The following is a 27,446-nucleotide window of genomic DNA, read 5'->3' on the forward strand; positions in this document are numbered from 1 at the left end:
CATTCTAGGCCATTTTTGTCCCCTAAATCTAAAACAGTTCAAGCCCACTGCTAAACACAATGTTTTTGTTCCCCTGAATCCTCCACATACCTCAAAACTTAAGAACCTCTGAAAAATAATTGAAACAGGAAGCGATCTATGCCAGGTGTAGGGCCTTCCAGATGCCACTGGACTATATTTCCAGCTAGTACTCACTACTGTCTATGCTGACTCATTGCGAAATAAATTGCATTCCAACATTATGGTCCAAAACATGGTGCAGAAACAATGCAGTATGATACCACTTTAACTGCCTTGGCTGAGTGCTAGGGAATCTTGGGAACTGTAGTTTATTGTGGCTAAATGTCTCACAAAACTACAGTTCCCAGAATTCCCTAGCACTGAGCCAAGGCAGTTAACGTGGTCTCAAACTGGATTGTTTCTGTTGTGTGTTTTGGACATATATGGAACCCCATAATTTCCCCAGACCACAAAAACCGCTACTGTAAGTCTGAACTTAAAATATGTGTGCAGCTTGACATGAGCAACTGAAGGAGAGTAGGAACATAACATATTGCTTACAGAAACAGAATTCCCACATATAAGGCGTTTTCTTGACTGCAGTCTAAACAATGTTGCTTTCTCATTTTCATGTGCTAAATTACGTCTTCAAGAATTGCAGTGTCAGTTTTATCAAATCATATTATCAAACTTTATAGCAGCTGATTTCTGGTCTACAGTGGACGGTATCTTCAACAGCCAGGGAGAATTCCAATAGTTATTAAGGCACATATATGGACTAGTCTTATAGCACCCTGATAATTCTGTACAAATTCTAGATTATTTTGATAACATTATGAAAATTAGTGTCTTGGTATTTTCATTGTTTTTGTGCAGCATGTGTAAATAAATTAGCACCTCAGCATAGTTTATTGTTCATTCCAGTTCTAAGATCTTGAAGCAAAAACCAAGAATACCATGCAATCATACAATATTTACTGTTTGTTACAAGTGACTGAAGACTTACCAAGAATGTTGACCCTTGACATGAAGCTATGACAGAGTGAGTTGTATCTCCCAGCTGGACTGAAAGCTCCCAGTTGTTTGTATCAGGTTGAATAATATTAACTCTATAGTAACAACAAAATGAAGATTTTAATTTTTTTTAATCTTCAAAATACATTTTATCACAGTCTATTACTACATTTTGTAAAAGGATTATTTTACCAGTAATTAACAATTCACTATGACTTATACCATGTTTTATAGACATAAAATTTACTAGATCCATTTCCCGTCCAACTTCAAGCAGCTACAAAGTCTAATAAAATAAAACAATTAAAATCTTATTGAACAAAAGACTACCCGTATTTGATAGATAAGATTGGGAGGGGGGGTTTCCACACAACTCTTGAAACCAGTGGGAAGAAATAGCTACACAAGTTCACATTTTGGGAGACTGAAACCTCCCTCCATCTTGGCCTTCAATATACCCAGTATGAGGACTATTGCAACTTGAAACATAATATAAAGTGTTCTTCAATACTTTATTATATCTTTTAGTAACAGTATGCATTTCATAAAATATATGTAGTCCTTTGTGACTGGGGATTTCTCTTAAAGCACAATTCTTGGTATTAATAAAAACATCAAGAAAAAACACAAAAGTATGGAGGGGGGAACTTGCTTGTATATTTATTTGCTACACTTTTGTGACCCTAACTTCCTAAACACTTCTTATTCCCAAAACATCTCTGAGAAAAAATCAAGTTGTATACGCCAAGGGACAGAAGCAATTTCTGCATACATTGAGAATACCACACAAAGATGAAGTCTACAAGCAAGGTAAAGCTCACAATATAAATGAATCATATCACAAGCTGTCACAATGCAACTTTCTGAGAGTAGCTGTTCTCCCAATGCAACCTTTATATATTTCAAGAACTCCCTGTAGAAATCCACAGACTAAGGAGTTTGTCCTTTCAGACTGTCCTTAAGTGGCATTCTGCCATGATGTCCCAGACATTTGACAACAATAGTTAGACTGTGCCAGCTGCTTACTGCGCTAATCATAACTTCACATTGTTACCCTGTGCTCTCTTCCATCCTTTTCATTTGGCTACCTGTTCATTATCATAATTGGCCCACTTTTCTCCTTGAGTTCTTTCCCTGTGATTGTATGCCCCTGTTACCACTCAACATATGCTTAGTGATTTCTTTATGACAGTAGGCCTATTTGCTTCCTTATCACACACCTCAAATAATTCTGGAGTACCCTATTACTTTCTATCACATTTATACAAAAAGAGTACCTTAATCTCAATAAACATAATTAGATAAAAAGCAAAAATGCCACCAAGATAAGCCTACCTACAACCATCTCACACAAAACTGTATGGCAGTGTTCAAATAAGGGCCAGTAATGGGGCTGAGTGTCTGATATGCAATGCCTTTCCAAACTTTAACTGAAACAGCATTTTGTGCAAATCAATTCACATCCTCTGAAGTAATTAGTAAGGAACAATTATATGGACAAACAGCCATGTAGCTATTATAAAACCAAACTATTAAACTGCTCCATAAGGCTAGTATGTGGTACTGTATAGAAAGTCTATAGCTCAGTGGTACAGTAGACGTTTAGCATGTCAGTCACAGATTCCATATCTGTGGTCTCCAGTTTAAAAACATAGCAGGGTTGGAAAAGGCACTCTGAATTAGACTGCAAATTTATTGCCACTGTAGATAGTGATGGGCAACATGGGCCAAATGGCCTGACACATGTAATGTTCCCTGATGTCTGCTACAACAACAACAACAACAACAACAACAACAACAACAACAAATGAGCAAAAATATGGCTGGCAGAAGGCAGAATGAATTTCCACACAAGAGCTGTATGTATCCATTTGTTATATTGCTTGCAGTTTTATTGCTAGAACAATTGTGGTAATGATTAAGAATATACTAAGACAGAGCAAAGGACCACCAACCCATTTTGCTTTTCATTTCTGTGGAATATTTATTTTTATCACAAGGACTGAAATCTCCAGCAAACTGTCTTCTAAGAGAACAAATAACCTGGTTTTTCTTCATTCTCAGATAGTTTTGAAACAACAAATTTTGAGGAAATAACCTCAAACCAAGGTTTGGGCCACTTGCTTCACCTTCAGAAATGCTCTATTTTCTAGCACACTCGGAAATAGCACCTTCTCAGAGAGTACAACTTCTTGCAGACATCAATAGACTGATTTGCAGTCACATTTTTAGTGAAAGACATTCACCTTGAGGCAATAGATGGGTTTTCAGTTGTTTTTGTTGTAAACCTTCAAGTTGCTTCTGACTTATAGCAACCCCAAGCCAAACCTATCTCAGACTTTTCTTGGCAAAATTTGTTCAAAAGGGGTCTGCTTTTGCCTTTCTCTGAGAGTGACTTGCCCAAGGTCACCCAGTGGGTTTCCATGGCCAAGCAGGGATTCGGACCCTAGTCTCCAGTGTCCTAGTCCAACACTCAAACCATTACACTAAGTGACTCTTTCAGCTGCTTACATTTGTAATAACATGGATTTGGCAGTTTAAAATAACATGTTACAACTAGTAAGTAAGTGCCATAATCTTACCCTTCCTGCCATTTCCCACTTCTTGTTCCTCTTTGTCTCAGTATCATAGTCTACCAGACATTATTAGAAAGAATTTTGGGCCATCAACGATTAAGATTTTATCCAAGATTCTAGAATTAAGTGAGGCATCAATGGATAATGTGGTGTTACTTCCTGCAATTCTGCTACTGTGGTCCTATCTATAGCAATTTCATTCAGATGTTTTATCAGTTTGTGTGAAATTGGTCCCAGAGGGGATGAATCTCCATTTGTAAATCTCAGTATTTCATAATCTTGCACTTTGCATTGGCTTTAATTCTCCTGTTCTAAGAGATTGCCCCTCTGTAACCCAAAGTTTCTTTTTCTCAGTCACAGTTATGTCTTACATATCATGTTCTAATTGTTTATTAGTTTGAATCTTAAACCAGACTAACCTGGGAGCAAGAATTGAGGTTGTGTGGGGCAAAGGAAGATATGGCGACAACAAAGTGAGGTTTTGTTACAAAGGAAGGCGGGATCAATGTCTGAAAGCAATCCCGCCTTCAGCTCACTCTGTTACCCAGAATAGATTGGGGAGCCTACCAACCATGCCACAGAAGCTTAACTTGCTCCTCTGCAATGCCAGGTCAGTAAAGAATAAGACCCACATCACCCACAACCTCCTTGTGGATGAGGAAGCCAACCTGGCCTGGTTTACAGAGACCTGGCTGGGGGATGATAGTGCCATTAAGCCCTCCCAGCTGGGTACTCAGTGAGCAGGTAAGGTAAAGTGGGTGAGAGGGTGGAGTGGCTCTGGTCTACAGAAATAATCTCACTTTGACCAGGATACCTATCCGGAAAACAGACCACTTTGGGTGTATGTACCAGTTTAACAGGTGTGGCTTGGGAGTTCATGGACTCCATGACAGACATGGGCCTATCCCAATTGGTTTCCGGGCCAACGCATTGCGCGGGTCATACCCTCGATGCAGTCTTCAGTACAGAGCAGGAATATCCATGGGCGGGGGTAACTAGTACTACTACACTATCGTGGACGGATCATTTCCCGGTCAAGGCTGAACTAAGAGCCACAGTATGCCCCGTCAGGGGTGGAGGACCCATTAGAATGATCTGCCCTCGAAGGTTAATGGAACCAACTGGATTCCAGAGAGCCTTAGAGGGTTGTTTGGTTGGTAATGCTGGTGAGTCTGTTGAAGCTTTGGTTAATACCTGGAACACCGATCTCCCAAGTGTCCTTTCCAATCCACTTCTAATTGCAAATCATGGTACACTGAAGATCTGAGGAAAATGAAGCGGGTTGGACAATGACTAGAGCATGACTGCCGTGACACTTGACTCTTATCTGACAGAACTCGTCATAGGAAATTTCTTTGTTCCTATAGAGAGGCAATACAGGCAGTGCAGATATCTTTCTCCTCTGCACGTATCGCATCTGCGGAGTCCCGTCCAGCAGAGCTGTTTAGGGTGGTAAGGGAACTGACACACGTTCCACCTGTGCAGAACCCTTTACTTAACCTAACAGCCTGCTGTGACTTTATAACAACTACTTCACAGATAAAATCTCTCAGATAAGAGCTGACCTGGACATCAGGAATGCAGCAGAATTGACTGATGAAGTGTCCAGTAAACCCGGTACTGAGATTAAACTAGATAGGTTTGAATTCGTGAGTACCGATGATGTGGACAAGATCCTTGGAAATGTGAAGAAGATGACATGTTCCTTCAATCCCTGTCCATAATGGCTGGCTGTCCAGCGGGGTGATGCCTTGATGGCATTTCTTAGAGATGTCATCAATGCACCCCTTAGGGAAGTTTGTGTTCCAACTTGCTTAAAGGAGGCGGTTGTAACCTTCCCTGAACCCCCTGGATATGAAGAATTACAAGCCTGTATCCCATCTGCCATTTTTGAGCAAGGTGATTGAGAGGGCTGTCACCCTTCAACTCCAAGTCATCTTGGATGACATTGACTATCTAAACCCATTTCAAACTGGCTTCAGGACAGGATAAGTAGTGGACACTGTCATGGTTGCTCTGGCTGACAACCTTCTAGGCATTTACAGAGGAAGCGTGACCCTGTTGGTGCTTGTAGACCTCTCAGCAGCCTTCGATACAAGATCATGGCATCCTCTTGGAACGCCTGGGAGAGTTAGGAATCGGTGGCACCGCACTCTAGTGGTTCCTGTCCTTCCTCTCGAGTAGATTCCAGAGGGTGATGCTTGGGAACGGTCACTCCTCGAAACAGAACTTAAATGCAGCATATCCCTCAAGGCGCCATACTGCCCCGATGCTATTCAATATTTATATGAAGCCGCTGGGAGAAATCATTCACAGACATGGGGCAGGGTGTTATCTGTACGCTGATGACACCCAAATATACTTCTCCATGTCCTGGTCAGCAGCTATGACGACAGATGGCATTTCTCCCCTCAATCAGTGTCTTGAGGTGGTAATGGGCTAGATGAGGAAAAACAAACTAAAGCTGAATCCTGACAAAACGGAGATACTTATAGTAGGGCCCCCCAAACCAGATATAGGGTTGCAACCTCCAGTCCTGGATAGGGTCACACTCTCCACAAAGGACTGTGTTCACAGTCTGAGGGTTGCTCCTAAATCCGTCGCTTCACATGATGAACCAAGTGAATGTGACGATCAGGAGCGCCTGTTATCAGCTCCAGCTGATGTGCCAGCTGCGTCTTTCCTGGAAGTTAAGGACCTAGAAACTGTAGTGGATACACTGGTAACTTCACGACTCAATTACTGTAATGCGCTCTACATGGGGCTACCCTTGTACCTAGTCCAGAAACTTCAACTAGTGCAAAATATGGCAGCCAGGCTGGTTGCCGGAAAAACTAGGAGTGACCGAATAATACCTGTCCTAAAATCTCTTCACTGGCTGGTTTCACTATTAGTTTCAGGGCACAGTACAAGGTACTGATTATAACCCTTAAAGCCTTACATGGCTTGGGTCCAACCTATTTGAGGGATCGCTTACTCCCATATAATCTGACCCGCACACTCCGGTCATCTGTAGGGAATCTATTGCAGCCTTTAAAAACCAGACTAACTGCTACCTCCCAGAGGACCTTCTCTGCAATTGCTCCCAAACTATGGAATGACCTGCCAGACGAGATCTGTTAAATTGCCATCTTAGACAGCTTTTAAAAAGCTGTGAAGACAGATCTCTTCCGGCAGGCATTTCCTGAATAAAAGTGTCCAGCCACAGAATGATTGCCCCTCACATCATGTATTAGCCCACCACTCTGTCCTCGTTATATTTTTATTGTGTTATTAACAGATATTTTAATCTCCAATTTTAATTGAATCATGTTTAATCCTCTTTTAAGGGGGGTGGGAATTTGGGACATAATGTTGAATGTGGATATTTTAATGTGTTGTGAGCCACTTTGATTGTCTCGTCACAGAAATGCGAGATAAAAATAAAAGTTTTATTTTTATTAACTTCCATTAGAATTTTTTTTTACTTCACCATTTTCACCAATTTTTCCAGGTTTATAGTCCTACCAGTTCTTTGTCTATGGTAAATTATACTTTTTGCATAGATTCAAATGTACCATTGCAGCCACTTTAGGTGTTTCTTATATTTAATCTACATAATCTTCCTACACCTGGGTCATGTTTAGGCTGGTATTTCTGATTGATTTCTCTACCCCCCACCCCTAAAATGCGGTGCAACCTACCAGGTAAGCAACTGTGACTTCCAAATCTAGGAGGGAAAGCAAAATATAAATGAATCATATAAAAACAATAAAATAATAGTTGCTGCAATGGCTTTTCAGCTACAGAACTTTCAGAAAATCTGAAAAACTGGCTGTCTGAAAAACAGATATCCATGTAATTAAACTAAACGCTCAAGTTAAAAGTAAGAATTTAAACTTTCATTCAAATACCTAAGATAAATAGCCGTTTTAGCCAGGCTTTGATAGTCACCAACCAATCAGCAGGGAGGAACTTAATAAACAGTTTGCAGCAAGAGTGTTTTCCTCCATCCCTACTCAGAAAAGGGTTTAGAAGATGATGCAATGGGACATGAACTAAATGTCATCAAAAGTTATGAAAACATGAGTATGGATTTCTTTATTAATATTCAAAATACAAGATGTATGGAATTAAAACATACCAAATCTGTATTAAAATGCCATTTGTCTTCAGACTCTCAGGTGAAAGCTGGCACAGCCCCAACACTGCAAAACTACATTGTCTGACATTCCACAAATACATGAGGCCATTTTCCCCCGCTGCACAACTACCTATTTCAGCAGCTAAATAAAAGTGATATATTGACTTTAAACAATATTAATGGTAAAAGAATAATTAAGAAATCCTTCATCATAACTTTCACAGTAGGAGGCCTGTAAGCGATCAAGAATAATGTGCTGTATTCTTTAGCCACTGAGGTCAGTTCCTGCATACAAATCTTTACAGCGGAAGGGGGGGGGGGAGAGAAACCCTTCAGAAAGTGGGCCATTCATTTGAACCAAGTTCAGAGAATTTCCAGCACTGTGAAAAGATATGTTATGCAAGCACATAGATGTATTCAGTGGGGGTAGACTGAACCAGCTACATGGAGACTACAAAGAAGCCCTCCCATGGCTCATGAATAAGTCGAGGAAATGATCAGAAAAAAATAGAGAGATGTTTAGACAGATGGCCCACTTAAAATGCCTGGGACAGGGCATAAGTAATTTTAATGAAACTTTAGATCTAGCGTAGAAATTGTGGTTTTCTTCCAAAAGGAAGGGAAGGAAAAAAGAAAAGAAAAGAACAAGAAAGCCAAATAGAAATTCAACAGTTCACACAACAGCCCATTTTATGGTGTAAAAAGACAAAGCATTTTTCAGCATTATTTGTTTAATAAGTTCATGTAAAGAAAGATCTTTCATAGTGCCTTTAGCTATCAAGAGGAATACAGAAGCATGCAATAGATAGATTAAAGGAATTTTAAATAGAAGCTGACTGCCAAACAACCCAAAAAAACTGAAGCTTTCCTATTCAAGTGCTTTCAACATTTTCCAACATAAAAATTCATAATAGTATAAAAAAGATAAAAGCAGAGCTTTCATATTTTTGAAAACTAAAATATGTAAAAGATTCTGCTCACTTTTTAATAGTTTATAAATACTCAGAGACACACCCAATGTGCTCCTACACACTTCTACTGAAAACACCAAGTGTGTGTGTATGTGTGTGTGTAAAAAGAAAATTAGATTACAACATGATTCAATTGCAACTCTTTATCAGTTAATGGAGCTACTGCATCCTTCCCAACCTCTCTACCAACACAGGAAAGGCAAACGTTACAGGAAAGGAATTAGGGGTTTTCCTTTTACACACACCTGTGTCCCCAAGTGGAAATTTTGGTCTTTCTGTAGAACTGAAGATCTCTCACTCATTTCCATAAGAGAAAGCCAAGCCCTCTTGAGGACAAAATGAGGCACTACACAGGAAGCTCACGATGAAACCACAGAAATCAAGAAAGAGGTTTTAAATTTGCAATGTCACATACCTTTTTAGGAATTACAACATCCTACACTTTGTACAAACTGTATTCAGAAGGACAGCCAAAACATTTTTCTAAGTATTAATTCACAGCTCATGATCTGAAGGGAGCTGTCAAATCAGGATAACAAACCACAATGTGGAGTTTATTTGCAATCCAAAGTTTGAGCTAACAGTTGTCAGATTTCACTGCTACTGACAAACCATAATTATAGGTATCGCTCCACCTCAAGGTGGTACTGCTGGAAATGAAAATGAAATTGGAAATTGAATATTGAGCAAATTTGTTGTTGTTGTGTGCCTTTAAGTTTTTTCTTACAAAGTCCTTGTTGTTGTTAACTGCCCTCAAGTCAACCCTGACTCATGTTGACTCTGTAGGGAGATATCTCAAAAAAACAAAACCCAAAACCAACAACAAACAAACCATCCTCTGCTGCTCTGGCTTAGGTCCTATAGATCCAGGGCCCAAGACCTCCCTGACTGAGTCTAGCCATCTGGTGTGCAGTCTTCCTTTCTTTCTACTGCCTGCTAGCTTTCCTAGCACTATTGTTTTTTCCAATGAGTCATGCTTTCTCATGATGTGGCCAAAGTACAACAGCACCAATTTGATAATCTTGGCATCCGGGGAGAGTTCTGGCCTGATCTATTTAAGGGCCCATTTGTTTTTATTTTGGCTGCCCACGGTATTCTCAGCACTTTTTTCCAGCACTACATCTCAAATTAGTTTACTTTCTTCTTATTCACCTTCTTCACTGTCCAGTTATCACGTCTTATCATGGTGAAGGGGAATACAATGGATTGGACAATTCTAATTTTAGTGCTCAGTTGTATATATAACTAGATTTTAAATATTAATTATGTAATTTTAATCTCAACATGTTTAATTCTTTTTTAAGGGGGGTTATGTATATTATTGTATGATTTTATATGTTGTTTGCCACTTTGATTGTTTTTACAAAAAGTGGGATATTATTATTATTATTATTATTATTATTATTATTATTATTATATCTTTGCTCTTTAGGATCTTGTCTAGTTCTTTCATCACTGCCCTTCTCATTCCTACTCTTCTTCTTATTTCTTGACTGTGGTCTCCATTCTGACCAAAGTTTGATCCAAGGTACAGGAAATCTTTATTTCTATTTCATTATTGCCTAGACTGAATTTATCTAGATCCTCTGTGTTCATTATTTTTGTTTTCTTTGTATTCAGCAGCAAGCCTTTCTTTGCATTTTCTTCCTTGATCTTCTTGAGTGATCATTCCAAACCTTTGATGTTTCCCACTATTAGTATGATGTCATCTGCATATATTAGATTGTTGATGTGTTTTTCCTCCTATTTTCACGCCTCCTTTTTCTGAGTGTATACCTGCTCCTCGCACGATATTTTCTGAGTACAAGTTGAATAAATAGTAGGGTAATAAGATGGAGTCTGATGGACTCCTTTGCCAATTGAGATCCATTCTACTTCCCTATATTCTGTTCTAACAGTATCCTCTTGACCTAAGTAGATTTCTTGTGAGGATTATCAAGTGTAGTGGCACTCTCATGTCTTTTAGAGCATTCAATAGTTTTCCATGATCAATGCAATCAAAGGTTTTGCTATAGTATATACTGCACATGCTGATTTTCTTCTGGAATTCCTTGGTGCACTTCTATAATATGTTTGCAATGTGGTCCCAAGTGCCTCTTAAGGCAACCAGAAGGTAAAGAAATCACAAGGTTTTCTACAAGATTTGTTCACAGTGGATTTGCCATTGTCTTCCTCTGATGCTAAGAGAGTGTGGATTGCCCAAGGTCACTCAGTGGGTTTCTGTGGGCTAGCAAAGATTCGAACTGTAGTCTCCAAAGTCCTAGTCCAATCATACTGGCTCTTTTTCTGAATTTACACAGATGTAAAAGTGAATGAACCATATGGGTTGCAATCATAACTGAAAGCCTTACAAACTTAAAAATAGACTTACAAACAAGTTTGAAACAACATATAATCAAAACATTGTACCTTTTCTCATTTGCAAATTGTGAGGTACAACATTATTCTTCCTCAAGAGGAAGTAAAGTACTGTAGTGTAAATCTTCTGAGTAAGTTTTATAATGAAGAACTGGTTTAAACTGAACACAGGAACCCGCCTTAGAGTGGCTCAGACCATTGGTCTCTCTAGCTCAGCAGTGTCTATAGTGATGGGGTACAGGTCTCCAGGGTTTCAGACAAAAGGCTTTCTCAGCTGTACCTGGAGACTGAACCTGAGAACATATACATGTAAAGCATGTCATGTTCACTATTGTCTGACAGACTGGTTTCAGATAGGAGTGTGGAGATGCTGTAGATTGAAACTGGGGCCATTTGCATGCAAAAAATGTTCTCTGCCACTGAGCTATCTTTTCTCTCCTTAGTCCTTGTTCAGTTTCCCACTCTGCTCTTCCTTTCAGCTAAAGAAATTTTGTCACTGGCCTCCTGTTCAGCTATAATTTAGCCTGTCCCTCTGCTTCCCTATTCCTCTAAAATTCTCCAATTGTTCTCTCCAATTTTCCACCAACACTTAGGCCAGACACCTAAAGTTTGAACTTTACGTGTTGTCAGAAGAGAAAGTGATAGATTCAGTATTTTCAAACTGGTCTCCTTGGTGAAAAGATAAGTAACTTTGATCAGGTTCCCTCAAAGATTTATCCACAATTCCTAATCATTTGCAGCATGAAACCATATGGAATCAGAGTGTACTCTAAATTTATGTAGAGTAGGGCCCTCTAGACTTCACTGGTGTTCTGTATGTACTGAGTGTAACCCTACAACATACCACTAAATCCTTTGCAACATGAGAGATCCTGTGATAGATGCTCATAAGAAAGCTCTGTTTGTTCCTCCATGAACAAGGTGAACTCCTGCTCTAGATAAAGAGTGATTTTCAAGTAAAATTAATAAGCAACAAGTTAACATAAAGTTGCTAGACTGAAAAATCGAAACTGCTAGACTGAAAACTATATTTAATGGTTGTATAGGAATTTCACCAGATACTGCATATCATGTACACCAGGTAACAAGCAACACCTTCTGAGATCCCTCTTCTAAACAACCATTAAAAGCACAAAACCATCTCTAGTTTTGAATCTGGCAACCCTATTAATGTCAAAAAAAGGAGGGAGTTTTCACCCATTTATGAGAGAAACGTATTTGAGCTGTTTGTAAAAAATCCAAAGCCTATCAAGTCATCCAGAGCTAATGAGAAAGCAGTCTCCTTTCCAAATTGATTACATTCATAGTGAAAAATATTCTTAAATATATTATTAAAAATAAAACAAAATCACAATAAAGTCTGTTCAGTACCTATAATAACATGCACTTCATTCAACTATTCAGATCTATTCCATTAAGTCTTACACAATATTTGTTTAGATATTACATTCGTTTTTTAAATGAAATGCTTTCAATGATTTATCCATATTATGAAAATACTTTTAATTGTTTTGTTACTGTTAAATTTTGTGAGGAACTCTGAGGACCAGTTCAAGAAAGCAAAAGTAAATTTGGCACAGAGAATGAAAAAACAAACAAACCACTGACTGGAGCCCAAAGGCAAGACTGCTTAAAATTAGGATTTTAATTGTTGCTGAAGAACTTTTATTTGGATCTAAGCTATGACTTAGTGACTACAGCAGCTTGTTGTTGTTGTTGTTGTTGTTGTGTGCCTTCAAGTTCTTTCTGAATTATGGAGACCTTATAGTGGGTTTTCTTGGCCAGATTCTTCAGAAGAGATTTGTCATTGCCAAACTTTAAGGTGGAGTGTGTGTGACTTGCTCAAGGTCAGCCAGTGAGCTTCCATGGACCAACAGGGATTCAAACCCTGGTCTCCAGAGTCATAGGGTGCACGTACACTGTAGAAATAATGCAGTTTGACACCACTTTAAGTGCTGTAGCTCCATCCTATGAAATTCTGGGGTTTGTATTTTTATAGTCTACAGTGTATCCATGGACTTGGGGGATTGGCACAGAAGGAGGAGAATGAGGAGGAGGGAAGAGGAAGAAGGAGCAGGAGGAAATAAGAGGCAAAGGAAGAGTAGGAAGAGGTGGCAAGGAAGAGGAGGAGGAGGGAGAAGGAAGAGGCAGTGGCAGCAGCGAGAGGGGAAAGGAGCAGGAAGAAGAGAAGGAGGAAGGAAGAAGAGGAGGAAGGAGGAGGAGGAGGAGGAAGAGACAGTAGCAGCGATGGGAGGTAACAGGAGGAGGAGGAGCAATGGAAGAGGAGAAGGAAAGAGGAAGAGTGGTAGCGGCAGGGGGAAAGAGGAAAAGGAGTAAGATAGAGGAGGAGAGAGGAGGAAGAATGGTGGTGATGACGGGGAGGGCAAGACGAAGAGGAGGGAGGAAGAAGAGGAGAAAGGGAGACAGCCTCCCACTGCGGTGAGGCAGGCTTCAGTGCAGTGCGCCAAAGCCCCATTGTTCCCAGTGGTGGCTGCACCACCACTGAGGACAATGGGACTTGAACATCCACAGCTTTTGGTATCTGCAGATCCCTCGCAGATACCGAGGACCTACTGGACAAGGTTTTAGGCCTCTGCCAAAGAGTCCTGGTGCCTCACAAAACTATAAATCCCAGGATTATGTAGGATGGAGCCATGGCAGTTAAAATGGTGTCAAACTGCATTATTTCTACAGTGTTGACGCACCTGTAGTCCAGTACTCAATCCATTACACCATACTAGCTCTTGGCTACAAAGAGTATGACTTTACAAGCCAACTATGCCTTCTTTGCCTGTCTCCCAAAGTCTGGGGTTCTACACAACAAACAAGAAGATGGTAAACAAAAAGAAGTATTACCTGTGCCACTTATCTTAACAAGGGGAATCTAGGCCTCCAGTTAAAATCATATTTTCTTCCTTTACCATCTTCGCCTTCAGAATCAGCTTGGCCTCAACATGATGTAAATTCTTCTCAACAACTCACCAGTTCATTCTGGCCTTGTCAAACTAATTTCTTACCATCTACTTCCCCTGTACTTCCCTTTTGGTTTGCAAGTCTTTGGTTTACTTAGCTGAATTGCTTTGGGAGTAGCATTTATGTTTATGCACATAATATGTGAGTGCAGGAAGAAGGGGAAAAATAATCTGTAGAATGAAAACAAATTTAAGATCTCTTTTGGTAGATCTCTGTGTATGTATTGCACAAGCAGGGGCCAAAAAGATTAGTGTTTTAAAAGCTTTATATAAAATTTTAAAAGTAAAACTCAAAGTATTATGATTATGGTTAAAGTTTGTGAACTCTCTAGATAACACAAGGTAACACTGGGATGACCTACTCTCATTGGAAGAAGATGGACATGTATGCATGTGTTGCTTTGATTAATATGGATAGCTATTGTGAAGTTAAGTTTTATTTAAAGGTCTACTCTACACTAGCATATCACATTTCAAATCAATAGCTTGTTCAGTTAGAGCAGGTTAGATAAAAATATAAAATAATCTCAGGAGGCGTCCTCAGGAGGGTACAACTACCAATAAATTAACTATTAACATATGTTTGACATTTTGTACCACAATCCGTCGCAAACTCTTGCCAAACCATTTTTTGGCAGAAGTAAATTTCACTTCAGTTTAAACAAGGAGACTTCAAAAAAAAAAAAGCTTGGAAATTAATAGAAGGAACAGATTTTAAAGTCTGCTATTAACAGAATAGAGTTGGGGGGGGGGAAGGAGAGAGATGATTTGAACAATGTGCATCCAGCTAGATTTGTAAAATAAATGAATAAACAAAAGAAAATTGTTCTCTAAAATTAAAACTAAAAAGTTATTTAAAGCAAGGAAATTATTCCTTTAAATGACTATAAGCACGATACTTTATTTTTCAAAACAAGAGATTTTCAGATGTACTACAAAACTGTTACTGATTACAAAAAATATTAGTTTTCTTGCTTAATACTGATAGTTTTATCTGTTGAAATATAAGCACTGCAACAGTCTTGCTCTTGAGATACAAATACTGAAGCAGTAATTGTTCCACTTTCAACAAAACTGAAAGGAACAGTTTTTGAAATCTTTATTTCAGAAAACTGGATTATGGGGTGGAGAAAGATATTGGGCATTTCTGCAGCAAAACATTTATAACACTATCACAAACCTTATTTCCCACAAATGTAGTAAAGTTAGCACTGTAGCAAATTTTTACATATGGTATCAATTATTCATTATTAATGGGTTGAACAGTGTTTTCCTATTTCAAAGCTACAACGTATCAGAATGTACCTGCAATGCATGGTATGCAGCTCATCTAAGATGAATTTAGGTTGCACATGTTACTCAGGAGTAATTCCTGTTCAACTTAAAGGAGCATACCTCTGAAAACACATGGATATGATTACATTCTATCTAAAAGACTTGAGTTGTTTTATGATCCATTAGAGCCCCTTTCAGTTTATTAATGAGCTCTGACATTTAAGAGACTGTTTCTGAAAAGGCGTAATATTGAGACAACATCAGACTGCAATAATATACCCACTGTTTAAAGTATTTAAGGAGTTTGTATAAAAATACAAGCATTTAATGCAACATTAAGAATGCAATTTTTTTTGAAAAAACTGATTCTGTAGAAGAAACCTGCTATACTGTTACCCTAGTGACAAGTTAAAAGGAAGGGAGAAAAGACCAAGCTGAATGGTTGTATGATATGAAATTAAAATGTTTCACACTGAACAATTCAAAATGAATTGAGAAAGGTTAGAGCAGAGGAGGGAGAAATCAATTCTCCAATGGCAGTAGTGAATAGAAGAGAAGTATGAATAGGATTTGCCAGTGGGGTGCAACAGCTGCCAACATCCTTGCAGCAAGAACTACCAAATACTGATGAAGTGTGCAAGAGTTTGGAACCAAACGAGGAGGGACTCCAAACATATGATGCCATTCTATTGCAACAGATCCATGCCTGCAGCAAATTAAAGAAAGATTCACCCTTCAAAATTGCACACACACACCATGCAACTAAGCATCTATGTATATGAATGTTCATGTGTAAAAGTAAACTCATTTCCTTAACAATCAGGATCCATAGAACATGTTTCTGATTCACATGTTGTTTCAGATTTCCTTTCCTTTCAAGGCACAACTTCCCTGTGCCCAATTTGCTTTAGAAACTTTTAAAAAAACATTTTACATATGACTTACCTGGGGTCAACGTGTAGACCAAACAAAGATTTAAAAATTCTATTCCATAGTGCAAACCCTTGGACAGGGAAAGCTGAGAACAGAACAGATCTTAATCAATATGTGTACCTCCCCTCAAAGAACAAAAAATAATATCATAATACTATAATAAATACAATAAAGGTTTTTTATCTCCCACCTCTCCTGAGGTTCTAGGTGGGTTACACTAAAAATACCTAATTAAAAATCATAATACATCATAACTAAAAATTACTTAATCCCCCATCCCCCTACCTAAAACTAAATCACAAACACTATAAAATACAAGTTAAAATTAATTAAAATAAGCATGACTGAGGCAAGACATCTTAGGGTAATCCAAGGGCACACTCCACATCGCGTTAATGGGCGGACCGGTTGCTTACCTGTAACAGTATTTCTTCGAGTGGTCATCTGCGCATACATACAAATGGGTTTCACTGCGCCCTGCGCAGTGCTGCTCGGAACCTACTGGATCACTGGGCAGGTTTACTCTGCAACACTATTGCACCTTTTTTGGCGGTAACTCCGCCCCACCCGTTATTTGGCCCCTGCCTTCCCGCTCTTTTCCCCCGTTCCGCAATTTTTCCGCCAAGCAGGCGATGGAAGAGCCTGAGCGAGGGACCTGCGGGGCGGACGGGTGGGATTTGATGTATTCGCAGATGACCACTCGAAGAAATACTGTACAGGTACGCAACCTGTCCTTCTTCTTCGTGGTCTCTGCGAATCTACACAAATGGGTTTAGACTGACAAGCTAAGGTATGCGGCGGAGGGAGTGTCCTCGAAACCAAAGCTTGGTAACACCAAGGTATATTTATTACCATATAAACACCTTGAACCCATAAAAGAGTCAGTCTTTTTGTTCCTGCACAGATCAACATAGCATAACATTGCTAACCCTGGAAGGGAACAAGGGTCATGCAAGACCGGTCCTAGACTTGGCAAACCAACTAGAACAGAATGTAAGCAGTGTCAACTGTACATGAGTTAAAATACACAAACATCAGTAGTGCAATCAATGCAAACTGAAACCAACACAGCCCTCCCGAAAGCTGCGTCTCGGATGGCCCTGGTGTCCAACCTGTAATGCTTGATAAAGGTTAGAGGTTGGGACCAAACCGCATCCTGCAGACATCCTCCAAGGGAATCCCTGACAGAAATGCAGAGGATGCTGCCATTGACCTTTGTTGAGTGAGACCGAACCCTGCCAGGGAGAGGTTTGCCCACCAGTTCATAGCAGAGGTGGATGGTACCAGCCACCCATTTGGAAAACCTCTGCGCAGACACAGGCAACCCCCTTCGTTCCGAGTAGCATTGGAAAAGTCTCTCGGACCGACTGGAGGCAGCAGTTCTGTCCAAATAAAATGCCAGTGCTCTCCTGACATCAAGAGGTGCAGGCGTCGCTCCGCATCCGACGTCGGGCTGGACGCGAGAGTAGGCAACACAATGTCTTGGCACATGTGGAAGGCAGACACTTACCTTCGGCAAGAAGGTAATGTCCGTACGGAGGACCACCTTGTCCTTGTGGAACCTCAGGAATGGCTGGTCCCTCCGCAAAGCACAGAGTTCGCCGCACGGCGGGCAGAGGTGATGGCCACAAGGAAAGCGGTTTTCCAAGTCAATAGTCTCAAGTCCGCTGTGGCATCGGTTTGAAGGGCTTGGATTGGAGGGCGGGACAGTACCGTCTCCAAACTCCAAGCCGGGTTGTTACTGACACGGAGGATACAGGTTGGCACAACCCTTCAGGAACCCCTTCACCAAGGGGTCTCTGAAAAAGGAAACCCTCCCCCGACTGGTATTGGCACAAATGGCAGACAAGTAGCATTTGATGGATGTGAGGGACAGCCCCTCATCCAAAGTGCCTCCAAAACTCCAGCACCACTGGAGTGGAAACCTGAGCAGGAGACAAGCCCTTTTGGTCAAGGAAGAGGCAAAAATCTCCTCCATTTTAGGGCATAAGATCGCTGGGTGAAGGTTTTCTTGCAGCCAGGATCACCGTCCTCACCGACTCCGGAGAGAAGTCAAGGCTGTACCTCCAGGCTACCAGCGGCAGGCTCTTGATGTCCGGGTGGAGAATCCGTCCGTCCTGGATCGACAGCAGGTCCGGAGCGAGGTCGAGGCGGAGAACATCCCTGGAGAGGTGGAGAAGGGATGCGAAACCACGGCTGTCTCAGCCACCACGGGGTGATCAGGACGCACTGCGAGTGGTCCGTGGTCATCTTGGACACCACCTGATGATGAGAGGGAACGGAGGGGAAGGCGTAGAGGAGCTCCCCCGTCCAGAGGAAGGCGAATGCGTCTCCCAAGGGATCCGTCCATTCGCTTCCGGAGCAGAACTGGGGACAGTGGCTGTTCCATCTGGTCGCGAAGAGGTCGATCCGGGGGGGTTCCCCACCGATCGAAGAGGTCTCGTACGTCTCGGGATGGAGCCTCCACTCGTGCACACCGATGGAGATCTGCTGAGGCGATCTGCCAGCTCGTTGTCCTCCCCTGGAAGGTGAATCGCTTGGAGGAGGACGCGCCTCTGGATGCACCAGTCCCAGATGCGGAGCGTGAGGCCGGAGCAGGGTCCTGGATCTGGTCCCACCTTGCTTGTTGATGTAATACATCACGGTGGTGTTGCCGTCCTCGGAGGACCACCCTTCCTGTGACAGCAAACTCGAACGCCCTCAAGGCCTTTTGCACTGCGAGCATCTCCAACGCGTTGATGTGGAGAAGCTTGTCTTGTGCGGACCACCTGTCCTTGACAACCAAGTCGAGCAGGTGAGCGCCCCATCCTTCCTGGGATGCATCGGTCCTCACGTCTAGTGCGACTGGGGCTGATGAAAGGGCATCCCGGTGCAGACGTTGCGGGCGGTCCAACCACCATCTGAGGGAAGCGGCTACCGGTCTCGGTACCGTGGCCACTTGGACGGGGGGTCCTCTAACGGAGAGAAGACCGAGAGGGAACCAGGATTGAAGAGGCCGAAGACGAAAGTCTTGCCCAAGGGGGGGGACGAATGTTGTCGATGCCATGTGGCCTAGGGCGACTTGGACGTCTCTGGCTCTTACCCTTCTGTGGGAGTGCACGGCCTGAGGGACGTCGTTAGCGGCCTGAAACCGGTCCGGGGGGAGAAGGGCTAAGCGCGTTTTCGGAGTCGAGGATGGCCCCGATGAACTTGACCTGTCTGGTCCGGTGTGAAGTGGGACTTTTCCCTGTTGACGGACCAGCCCGAGGGATGTCCAGAGGCGCAAGGCGGACGGTAGGGCCTCCTGCAGCTCGTCTTGGGATTCGGCTGCAAATAGCCAAGTCGTCTCAGGTAGGGAAAGACCATGAAGCCCTTTTGATGAAGGTTATGCCACCACCGGTGCCATGCACTTTGTGAAGACTCGTGGAGCCGTGGCCAAGCCGAAGGGAAAGAACGTTGTAATGGTACGAGGTGGAGCCGACAGCGAAGGCGAGGAATCTCCGGTGGGGACCCTCGGAACCCGATGTGGAAGTAGGCGTCCTTCAGGTCGACGGTCGCAAAACCACAGCCCTGGTGAAGCAGAGGCAGAATGGAAGCCAAGGTTACCATCAAAAGCGACGGTAGTCAAGGAAACAAGTTCAATTGTCTTAAGTCCAGGATTGGCCTGATGCCCCATCCGCTTTCGGTACATGAAGTACCTGGAGAAAAGGCCCGAGGACATTGGTCGGGCGGCGGCAAAGGGGAGATTGCCCCTTTCCAAGCAAGGCGCGCACTTCGTTGCGAGGTGTCCGGGGGGGAGTGGACATGAAGGCTCCAGTTGGAGGGAGCTCTTGGAACTCGAGGGCAAAACCCTACGGACTTGTGAGAACCCACGAGTCCGATGTTATGGAGGGGCCCAGATGTTAACAAAGGGCCTCAAATGTCCAAGAAGAGAGGGCGAAGGAGAGAGACGAAGCGCGCTGCGTCCCCTCAGGTTCTCTTCTTCCCCTGGTCTGTCCTGCCGGCGGGACTTGCGGGTTACCGAGGCGGGAAGTTCGAGACCAGAGGAGGAGGAAGACTGCGAGGGAAAACGGTGCCTCTGGGAGCCCTGTTGTTGGGACTGCCGATCCCGGGAGAAGGTCCCCTGTGACTGACACTTGCGGCTGCCACGGGCCTGACGCTTCCGGAACGGAGAAGCCGGTGCCGAAGACATGCCATGTTCTTCGCCGCCGCCTTCATCCTGAACTTCCTGTTCAGGCGGTCGTCGGTCTCGGCATGGAAGAGCCCGGTCCCGTCGAGCGGCATGTCCTCGATAGCACAGCCCTGACCGTGGGGTTGAGGTCCGAGGACCTCAACCAGGGCTGTGTCTAAGTGCCATGGATGCGGACTGGCCCTCCCGAGCAGTCTGCCATATTCCTGGAAGTGGTGATGAGCCAACTCCCGATGGAATGGGTCTCGTCCTCGATCTCCACCAGTTGCCTCTGGATCTCATCCGAGACGTCCGGGATGAGGGGGGAGATCCGTTCCATGAGGGTCTGGATGTAGGCCCCCATGCAGGCGGTGTTGTAATTGGCAGCCTTGACCCCAAGGGCCGCTGCCGAGTAGGCCTTCTTGGCCAGTCCGTCCACCTTTTTCGCCTCCCGGTCGACAGGGGAGGTCGCCTGCTTTCAAACGAAGCTGTGCTGGCTCCCTCAACAATCGCAGAGTTCGGCCTGGGGTGGTCGGCAACCAAGGACAGCTCGCTGGGGCGACTCTGTAAAGCGACTCCACCTTGCGGGAGGGCGCAGACAGGGTGGCGGAGAGTCCAGGACCTCTTGACGATGGTCTGGGCGACGGAAGGAGAGGCAGACAAGGTGGAGTAGGGCACTGTCAGTGCACCCAACGCTCTACAGGGTCTTCAGCGTCGTCTTCCGCGGAGGCGAGCTCGATGTCGAGAGCCCTCCCATCTTGACGACATGTTCGGTGAAGGCGGACGTCGTCGACGGGGAAGACGGCTCAGGATTATGCATCCTTGAGGCGAGGCCGGCCCCGAGAGGACATCCTCGTCAGAAGGTGCTTCAGATGGAAGCAAAGGTTCTCGTCGGAGTCCAGGTCAGAGGAGAGGGGGTCCGTCACTCTGACCTGGGATCTCGGGCGGGTTGGAAGAGGTGTTCTGCGGGATCGTGAGTGCCTGCGGGGTGGAGATGGGCGACCTCTCGTAGACAGATACGTCGGGGACCGATCTGGATGGGGTGCCTTGGTCTGTAGGATGGGGGTTCAGCGCTGGTGAACTCCTTCATCGCTCTGTCCTCCAAACCGACAAATAATACCGGCCAGATTGCGTATCGAAGAACGGTCCGGTATCGCATGCTCGTGGATCTGGTCGTCCTCGTTGTCGGTTCCAGAATGTGAAGGCGACCGCGTGTTCTGGCGAGCGAGGAAGAACGTGTCGTCCGTCCCGTGGACAAGTCCATGGTGGCAGAGGGGTGGAGTATCCGGTACCGGAGTCCGTCGACCTCCCGGCGTCGGCTCCGCGATCGCGTGGAGCGTCGAAGTGGAAGGCTGCTTAGAGGGGGAGCGCTTCTTGTCCTTCGCCTTCGGAGGTGGGCCGATCCTTGGAAGGCTTGGACTTCTTCGGGGCAGGATCACGACCCGACTTGTCGTGGTGTCTCTTCTTCCCAGGCCTGGGAACTTCCTCCGCTGGGAAGAACGGATTGTCCGGGAGGTCTAGGAGGACAGCAGCCGCTGCCGACGAAGAAGGTCTTGGAGACCTTGTCCCTCCTGAAGGCACAGCCAGCTCTTTAGGCTTCGAAGCGTGGCGAGATGCCTTGGACGACGAAGGCGAGACGAGGTGGACCTCCGGCTCAGTAGCCTTCTTAGAGTGCGAGCCCTCCGATCTCCTCGTCGGTTTGGAGGCCGGCTCGGTACCCTCAGTCCCCGAAGACTTGTGGGGGCGCTTGGAGGGTTCGTCGGTGGCGCTGGGCGGTTTTGAGCCACGGGCCACATCGGAGGTGGTGGAAGGGGTCGTCCCGGCCGGGACACACACCACACTGGGAACAGCGGCCTTTCCAGATGTGACACTGGACACACTGGCCCGAGAAGATGAGGCGGGGGGTGCGGAAGGCGGGACAGAGGAAGACCGCGAACCCCCCTCTTGTACCTTGCCGAGGGCAATCGCCGAAGTGAGCCGGGACTCACGGTTCTTCCGGGCCTGGGACGAGAGGGATCTGCAGAGCAGGCAAGCCTTGGTATCATGGTTCTTGCCAAGGCACAGCAGGCAGGAGGAGTGCGGGTCCTGGACGGGCACCTTGCCCCCACAAATGTCGCACTTCTTGAAGGGTGCAGGCATGTTCGAGGTCGTCAAAGCCAGAGGAGAATCCGTAAACGAGGTCAACAGTCTGAAAGTCCGAAGTTACCAGGGGCGGGAGACAAAGAATGGTCAAGAGTACAGTCCGAGGTCAGAAAACGAAAGTGATTCCAAGCAAGCGAAGCAAGCGAAAGTTCCCTGAAGCAGCTAGCGCGGCGGAAAAAAGGAACTGGGGAAAAGAGCGGGAAGGCAGGGGCCTTATAACGGGTGGGCGGAGTTACCGCCAAAAAGTTTCAATATGTTGCAGAGTAAACTCTGCCCAGTGATTCCAGTAGGTTCCGAGCAGCACTGCGCAGGCGCAGTGAAACCCATTTGTATGATTCGCAGAGACCACGAAGAAGAAGGTCAGACAGGGAAGGTCTGCTGGAAGAGATCCGTCTTGATAACTTTTTTAAAAGCGTCAAGAGTGGTGATATGTCGGCTCTCTTCAGGCAGGCCATTCCATAATTTAGGAGCGGCAGATGGGAAGGCCCTGAGAGGAGCCACAGCCAACCTGATCTTCCTTGGCTGCAGTAAATTCTTCCCAGAGGACCTGAGTGTGTGGGGTGGAAGTCTTACCTACCAAAGTGTGTACTCTGGTGGCATGGCCTTTGAAATCTTGGGGTCATCACAAAGAGGCAGAAGAGTAGGGCTTTGTGGAGGCTGAAGAATTTGATGTAACAGTATATAGTTACTAAGGCCAGGTTGTTTACCTGTAACTGTAGTTTTTCGAAAAGTCATCTATGAACTCACACAAATGGGTTTACCTATGTCTGCGCAGTGTACACTTGTTTGAGTTACAGAGATCCTGAAGAAGAAACATTATTAAGAATGATGCTTTTGCTATTGTATATGGCTCATCTCTCTGTTTTGATTTTGTTAAAATTCAGAAGGACATCACAAAATATCTGTTTCTTTCTATTCTCTTTGCACCATTTATTAAAAGTTAATTTAAATACTTAACTACATGTACAAATAGTTCATGAATTGTGGAAACAGAAATGCAAACAGTCATGGAGATAGCAATGTAACTGTGGCTATTTCATATATATTAATGTACTTACATTTAACATTTTTCCATTTCTATCTTTTCTAACCGAGGCAAAGAAAGCAATTTAAAATTTTAAAATGTTTTGAAGATTCATTAAGAAAGGCATCTATTAGCTCTATTTTATAGTCTAAATAAGATGTGGTCTGTTTGAAATATTCATCCAATATTACAAAAGCAGTCTGGAAGGGTGTGGGGAACAGACATAGTAGACAATAACCCCTAAAGGCCAGTACATTTGTTTTAATACTGCCAAATGAAAAAAAGAAATCTCCTACTTCTTGGGAAAATAATATAACCTAATTTTAAATACAGAGCAACCTTTTCCTACATGTACTACCACTGGGTAATACATGAATGCAGCAAACGGTGGATTTTTCCAGACTATGAATGATAGAAGGCCAAAACCAATAGAAAAATTAGGAAAATAAGCTTAGCAGCCAACACAAGCAACACATAGGAAGTGCTGTAGGCAATTGGGTTTATAAGTGTAAACATTACATTAGTAGACCCATGAGATAGCCACACCTGGAGCATTTACTCGCCTATTCCCCTTGTCCAAACTACTAATGAAAATAAGACTCCAGCCAATACATCAGTTGAACATCGCTTTTTGTTTGATAGACCTTGGCTACATCAAGCAAGTTAAATTCACTTACATCAAAGTGTTTCCACTGGAAACAGTACCATGTTCTATCATGACAACCTCAGGATTTTTGCTTCAATGCACAATATAAAATTGACCTGCAGTTTTATATTGGGTGGTACTCATTTGATTCTAAGCCAGACTATTGAGCAAACAGGGGGAAAAACTATGCAAAATCATTTAAAGCACTGAAAACTAAAAAAATACACACAATCATACACCATTCACAGCTACTTCCTAAAGGAAATCTGTGTCCCTATTATCTGAATAGCACATTATCAGATTGACCCTGTGATATCAAGCATTTTGATGATTAGGTTGAAAAGGAAAATCTGTTGCAATTTCTCTTTTTCCATAAGAAAAAAAATTGTTTGAAAATCTACAAGTGAGGCTGACAAAATAAAAAAACGTTACTGTTTTTAAGTTCTAAACCAAATAATGGAAAACAAAAGCACATGCTTCCTTCACTATAAATGCAATACACACAACAATCATACCAGAATGCTGTCAGATTTCTCCCATAAACCTGAACATATTACAGTCAAGTATGGATCCTCCTTTTCCTAAGTAGACATTTTGCATAGACTGATACATTTAAAATCTGCATGTAGTACCTACATGCAGAGGCCTCCAATTGAGTTCTTGAGTCTCCTGGAACAACACAAGAATCCTGTCAGAGATATACATGAGTGTAAACTGGGTAAGGTAAACTTATGTCGGTGTAAACTGGGCATAAAGTGGAGTTAGGTATGTCTATGTTTTTATATTCATTATGCAAGGAAGCGCTCTATCAGCAAGGAAATATCCCATCAAATAACCCATCAAATATGTAGCCAAATGCCGCACAGTCACCTCACACCCTCCCTGGCCACTAAATAGCTCTGGGTATGTGATCTGCCACTGGGAAGCTGCCTTCTACATGAGGCAGAAGTGGCAGCCCAATGGATATATGCACGCACAATGATGCAGCAGCTCAACCTACATATCCCATTATCTTCCTCCTGCCTTAGACAGCTACTCTCTTTCAGTCACCCAAATCACTGTGTTCATAGAATAAGCCCTTGTAGGATTAGGCTGTGTAGCAAAAGCACAAGTAAAAGAAGCATAGCTGATGGTACTGGGCAAACCTAGGAGTACTGTGTGCACTAATATTTACCAATCTCAACCCCTTCCCCTACAAAATGCCAACAGCAATAATTAGAACTAGAGCTCAAAACACTCTGCAAAAATAATCCAAGTTATTATTGTTATTATTATTATTATGCTTTATTTATATAGCACTGTAGATTTACATAGTGCTGTAAATACAATCAATAAAATAGATAAAAATAAATCTGCCTATGGTGTACATTCTACGAAATAATAGCATAATACATAGAAAATAATATATAATAAAACAGGAAAGGCAGGCAACAAATTAAAAACATCAAATAATAATCACACAATGCCTGGGAACACTTCTCTGAACAGGATGGTCTTCAACTCAATTTTGAAACTGGTGAAAGAAGTGATGACCTGTGCTCGTCAGGGAAGGAGGTTCCAGGAGTGAGGGGCAGCAAGTGAAAAGGGACAGTGGAAATCCTAGGCTGAGACAGCAGACCTTGACTACCAGAATGGAGGGCACGAGCGGAAAGGTGAGGAGAAAGAAGGTCTGATAAATAAGGAGTGGCCAGACCATGCAGGGCTTTAAAAGTCAGCAACAGAAGCTTATACTAATACAGAAAAGGAGGGGGAGCCAGTGAAGGGATGACAATAAAGGAGAGATATGGTCAAAGCAGTGAGCGGATGTAATAATGCGTGCAGCTGAATGCTGGACAGAAATTAAAGGAATGTTATTTAAAAGAATGCTAGGGAATTCTGGAAACTATAGTTTTGTGAGACATTTACCCTTCTCTATCAGAGAGTTCTAGTGCCACAATAAACTACAATTTCCAGGATTCCCTAGCACTGAGCCAGGGCAGTTAAAGTGGTCTCCAACTGGATTATTTCTGCAGCATGTTTTGGACCTACAACAATGAACTGTTTTTCTAAGCAAAAGCAGCAGAGGGAGGAGAGCAGAGCACAGCATTAAGAGAGCCCAGGAAATGACAAAAGATAAGCACTCTACATACAGTAGGGCTGAGGGTATACTAAAAATCAGTGGGGAGAATTTTAAGGAGTGACTTGGACTCTGACTCTCAACTCCTATAGCAGGTATACAGATCCCATGGATAGGCCCTACATGGTACCCTTGGAAATATGAAGTACAACATGTAAATATTTGGTAGTATTGTTCAATGCGCTGCTACCACACTAGACAAAGAAGGACTGGAATATCTGCTGAAGTTTTTCTTTGGGTTGTAAAAATGTAGTTGATCATTTTTAAAACTGTTTCAATTCAGTGTTCAGTTTTAACATGCTAACCTATTTGTGTTTTGATGCTGTACACCCCCTTGGGTCTGGCACTGTGAGAAAGGTGGGGTATTAATTAGTTAATTAATTAGATTAACAGGGCACAGGCTTTTTTTTCTCCAGCTGAACTGTTTTTTAATTAAAGTACTAGGCCAGAAGTTATCTTCTCAAAAAAATTCCCTTTTCCTGACACAATTAAGATATATTTCCTCTTGTAAAGGCAATACCCATGCTGACTAAAGAAGGCATTAAGACAACATTACTTTTTCATCCGGATTGTTACCAACAAGTTGTCAACATGAAATTACTATGAAAGACAAAGTTAACTGTTCCCTTTACAGAGTAATCCTATATAGATCTAAGAAAGTAACCTTATTAATGTTGTGAAGCAATTGGTTACAGTTGTAAGCATGCACCTAGAGATGTGAGGGAACAGGGATAAAATTAGACATCCACCTTTCCATGGGGTTTCCACCCATAAACATTTAATTTTTCCAGTAATAAATGGATAACATAGAAAAATAATTAAATATTTTCTCTTATGGAATTACTAAAATGCTTGTTTAAAGAAAAAGTCTCCCTCACTCAGAATGGCAAAAATTGTGAAGTGTGAAGATCTCTATATAAGACAGCCTGCAGTATTCAAGAAGGAGAATTCCTAGGCATACTGTAGACATATACACCACCCAAATCCAAGAGTCATTTATTTATCAAATACATTTAAAAGACTGCTAAGTCTTGAAAAATGTATAGATACATGATATATTTATAGGCATAACTTTGTGAGTGCTTACACAAAAGGTTGCATATTTATTTATACATTATTTATTTATTTTCTCTTAATTGTAGCAGGTAG

General features: G+C 43.0%; 1 protein-coding gene across 1 annotated transcript in view; it reads right to left on the reverse strand.

Annotated features, from left to right (window-relative positions):
* The window catches only part of PCCA (propionyl-CoA carboxylase subunit alpha), a 305,865-nt gene that overhangs the window by 97,640 nt on the left and 180,779 nt on the right, over window positions 1-27,446 (reverse strand). The window contains exon 19 of the mRNA XM_042457614.1: window positions 1,007-1,109. Within this exon, the coding sequence (XP_042313548.1) occupies window positions 1,007-1,109 (103 nt within the window). The remainder of the gene's footprint in view (window positions 1-1,006; window positions 1,110-27,446) is intronic.

The sequence above is a fragment of the Sceloporus undulatus genome, chromosome 3 (assembly GCF_019175285.1).
Source record: "Sceloporus undulatus isolate JIND9_A2432 ecotype Alabama chromosome 3, SceUnd_v1.1, whole genome shotgun sequence".
Classification (NCBI taxonomy): domain Eukaryota; kingdom Metazoa; phylum Chordata; class Lepidosauria; order Squamata; family Phrynosomatidae; genus Sceloporus; species Sceloporus undulatus.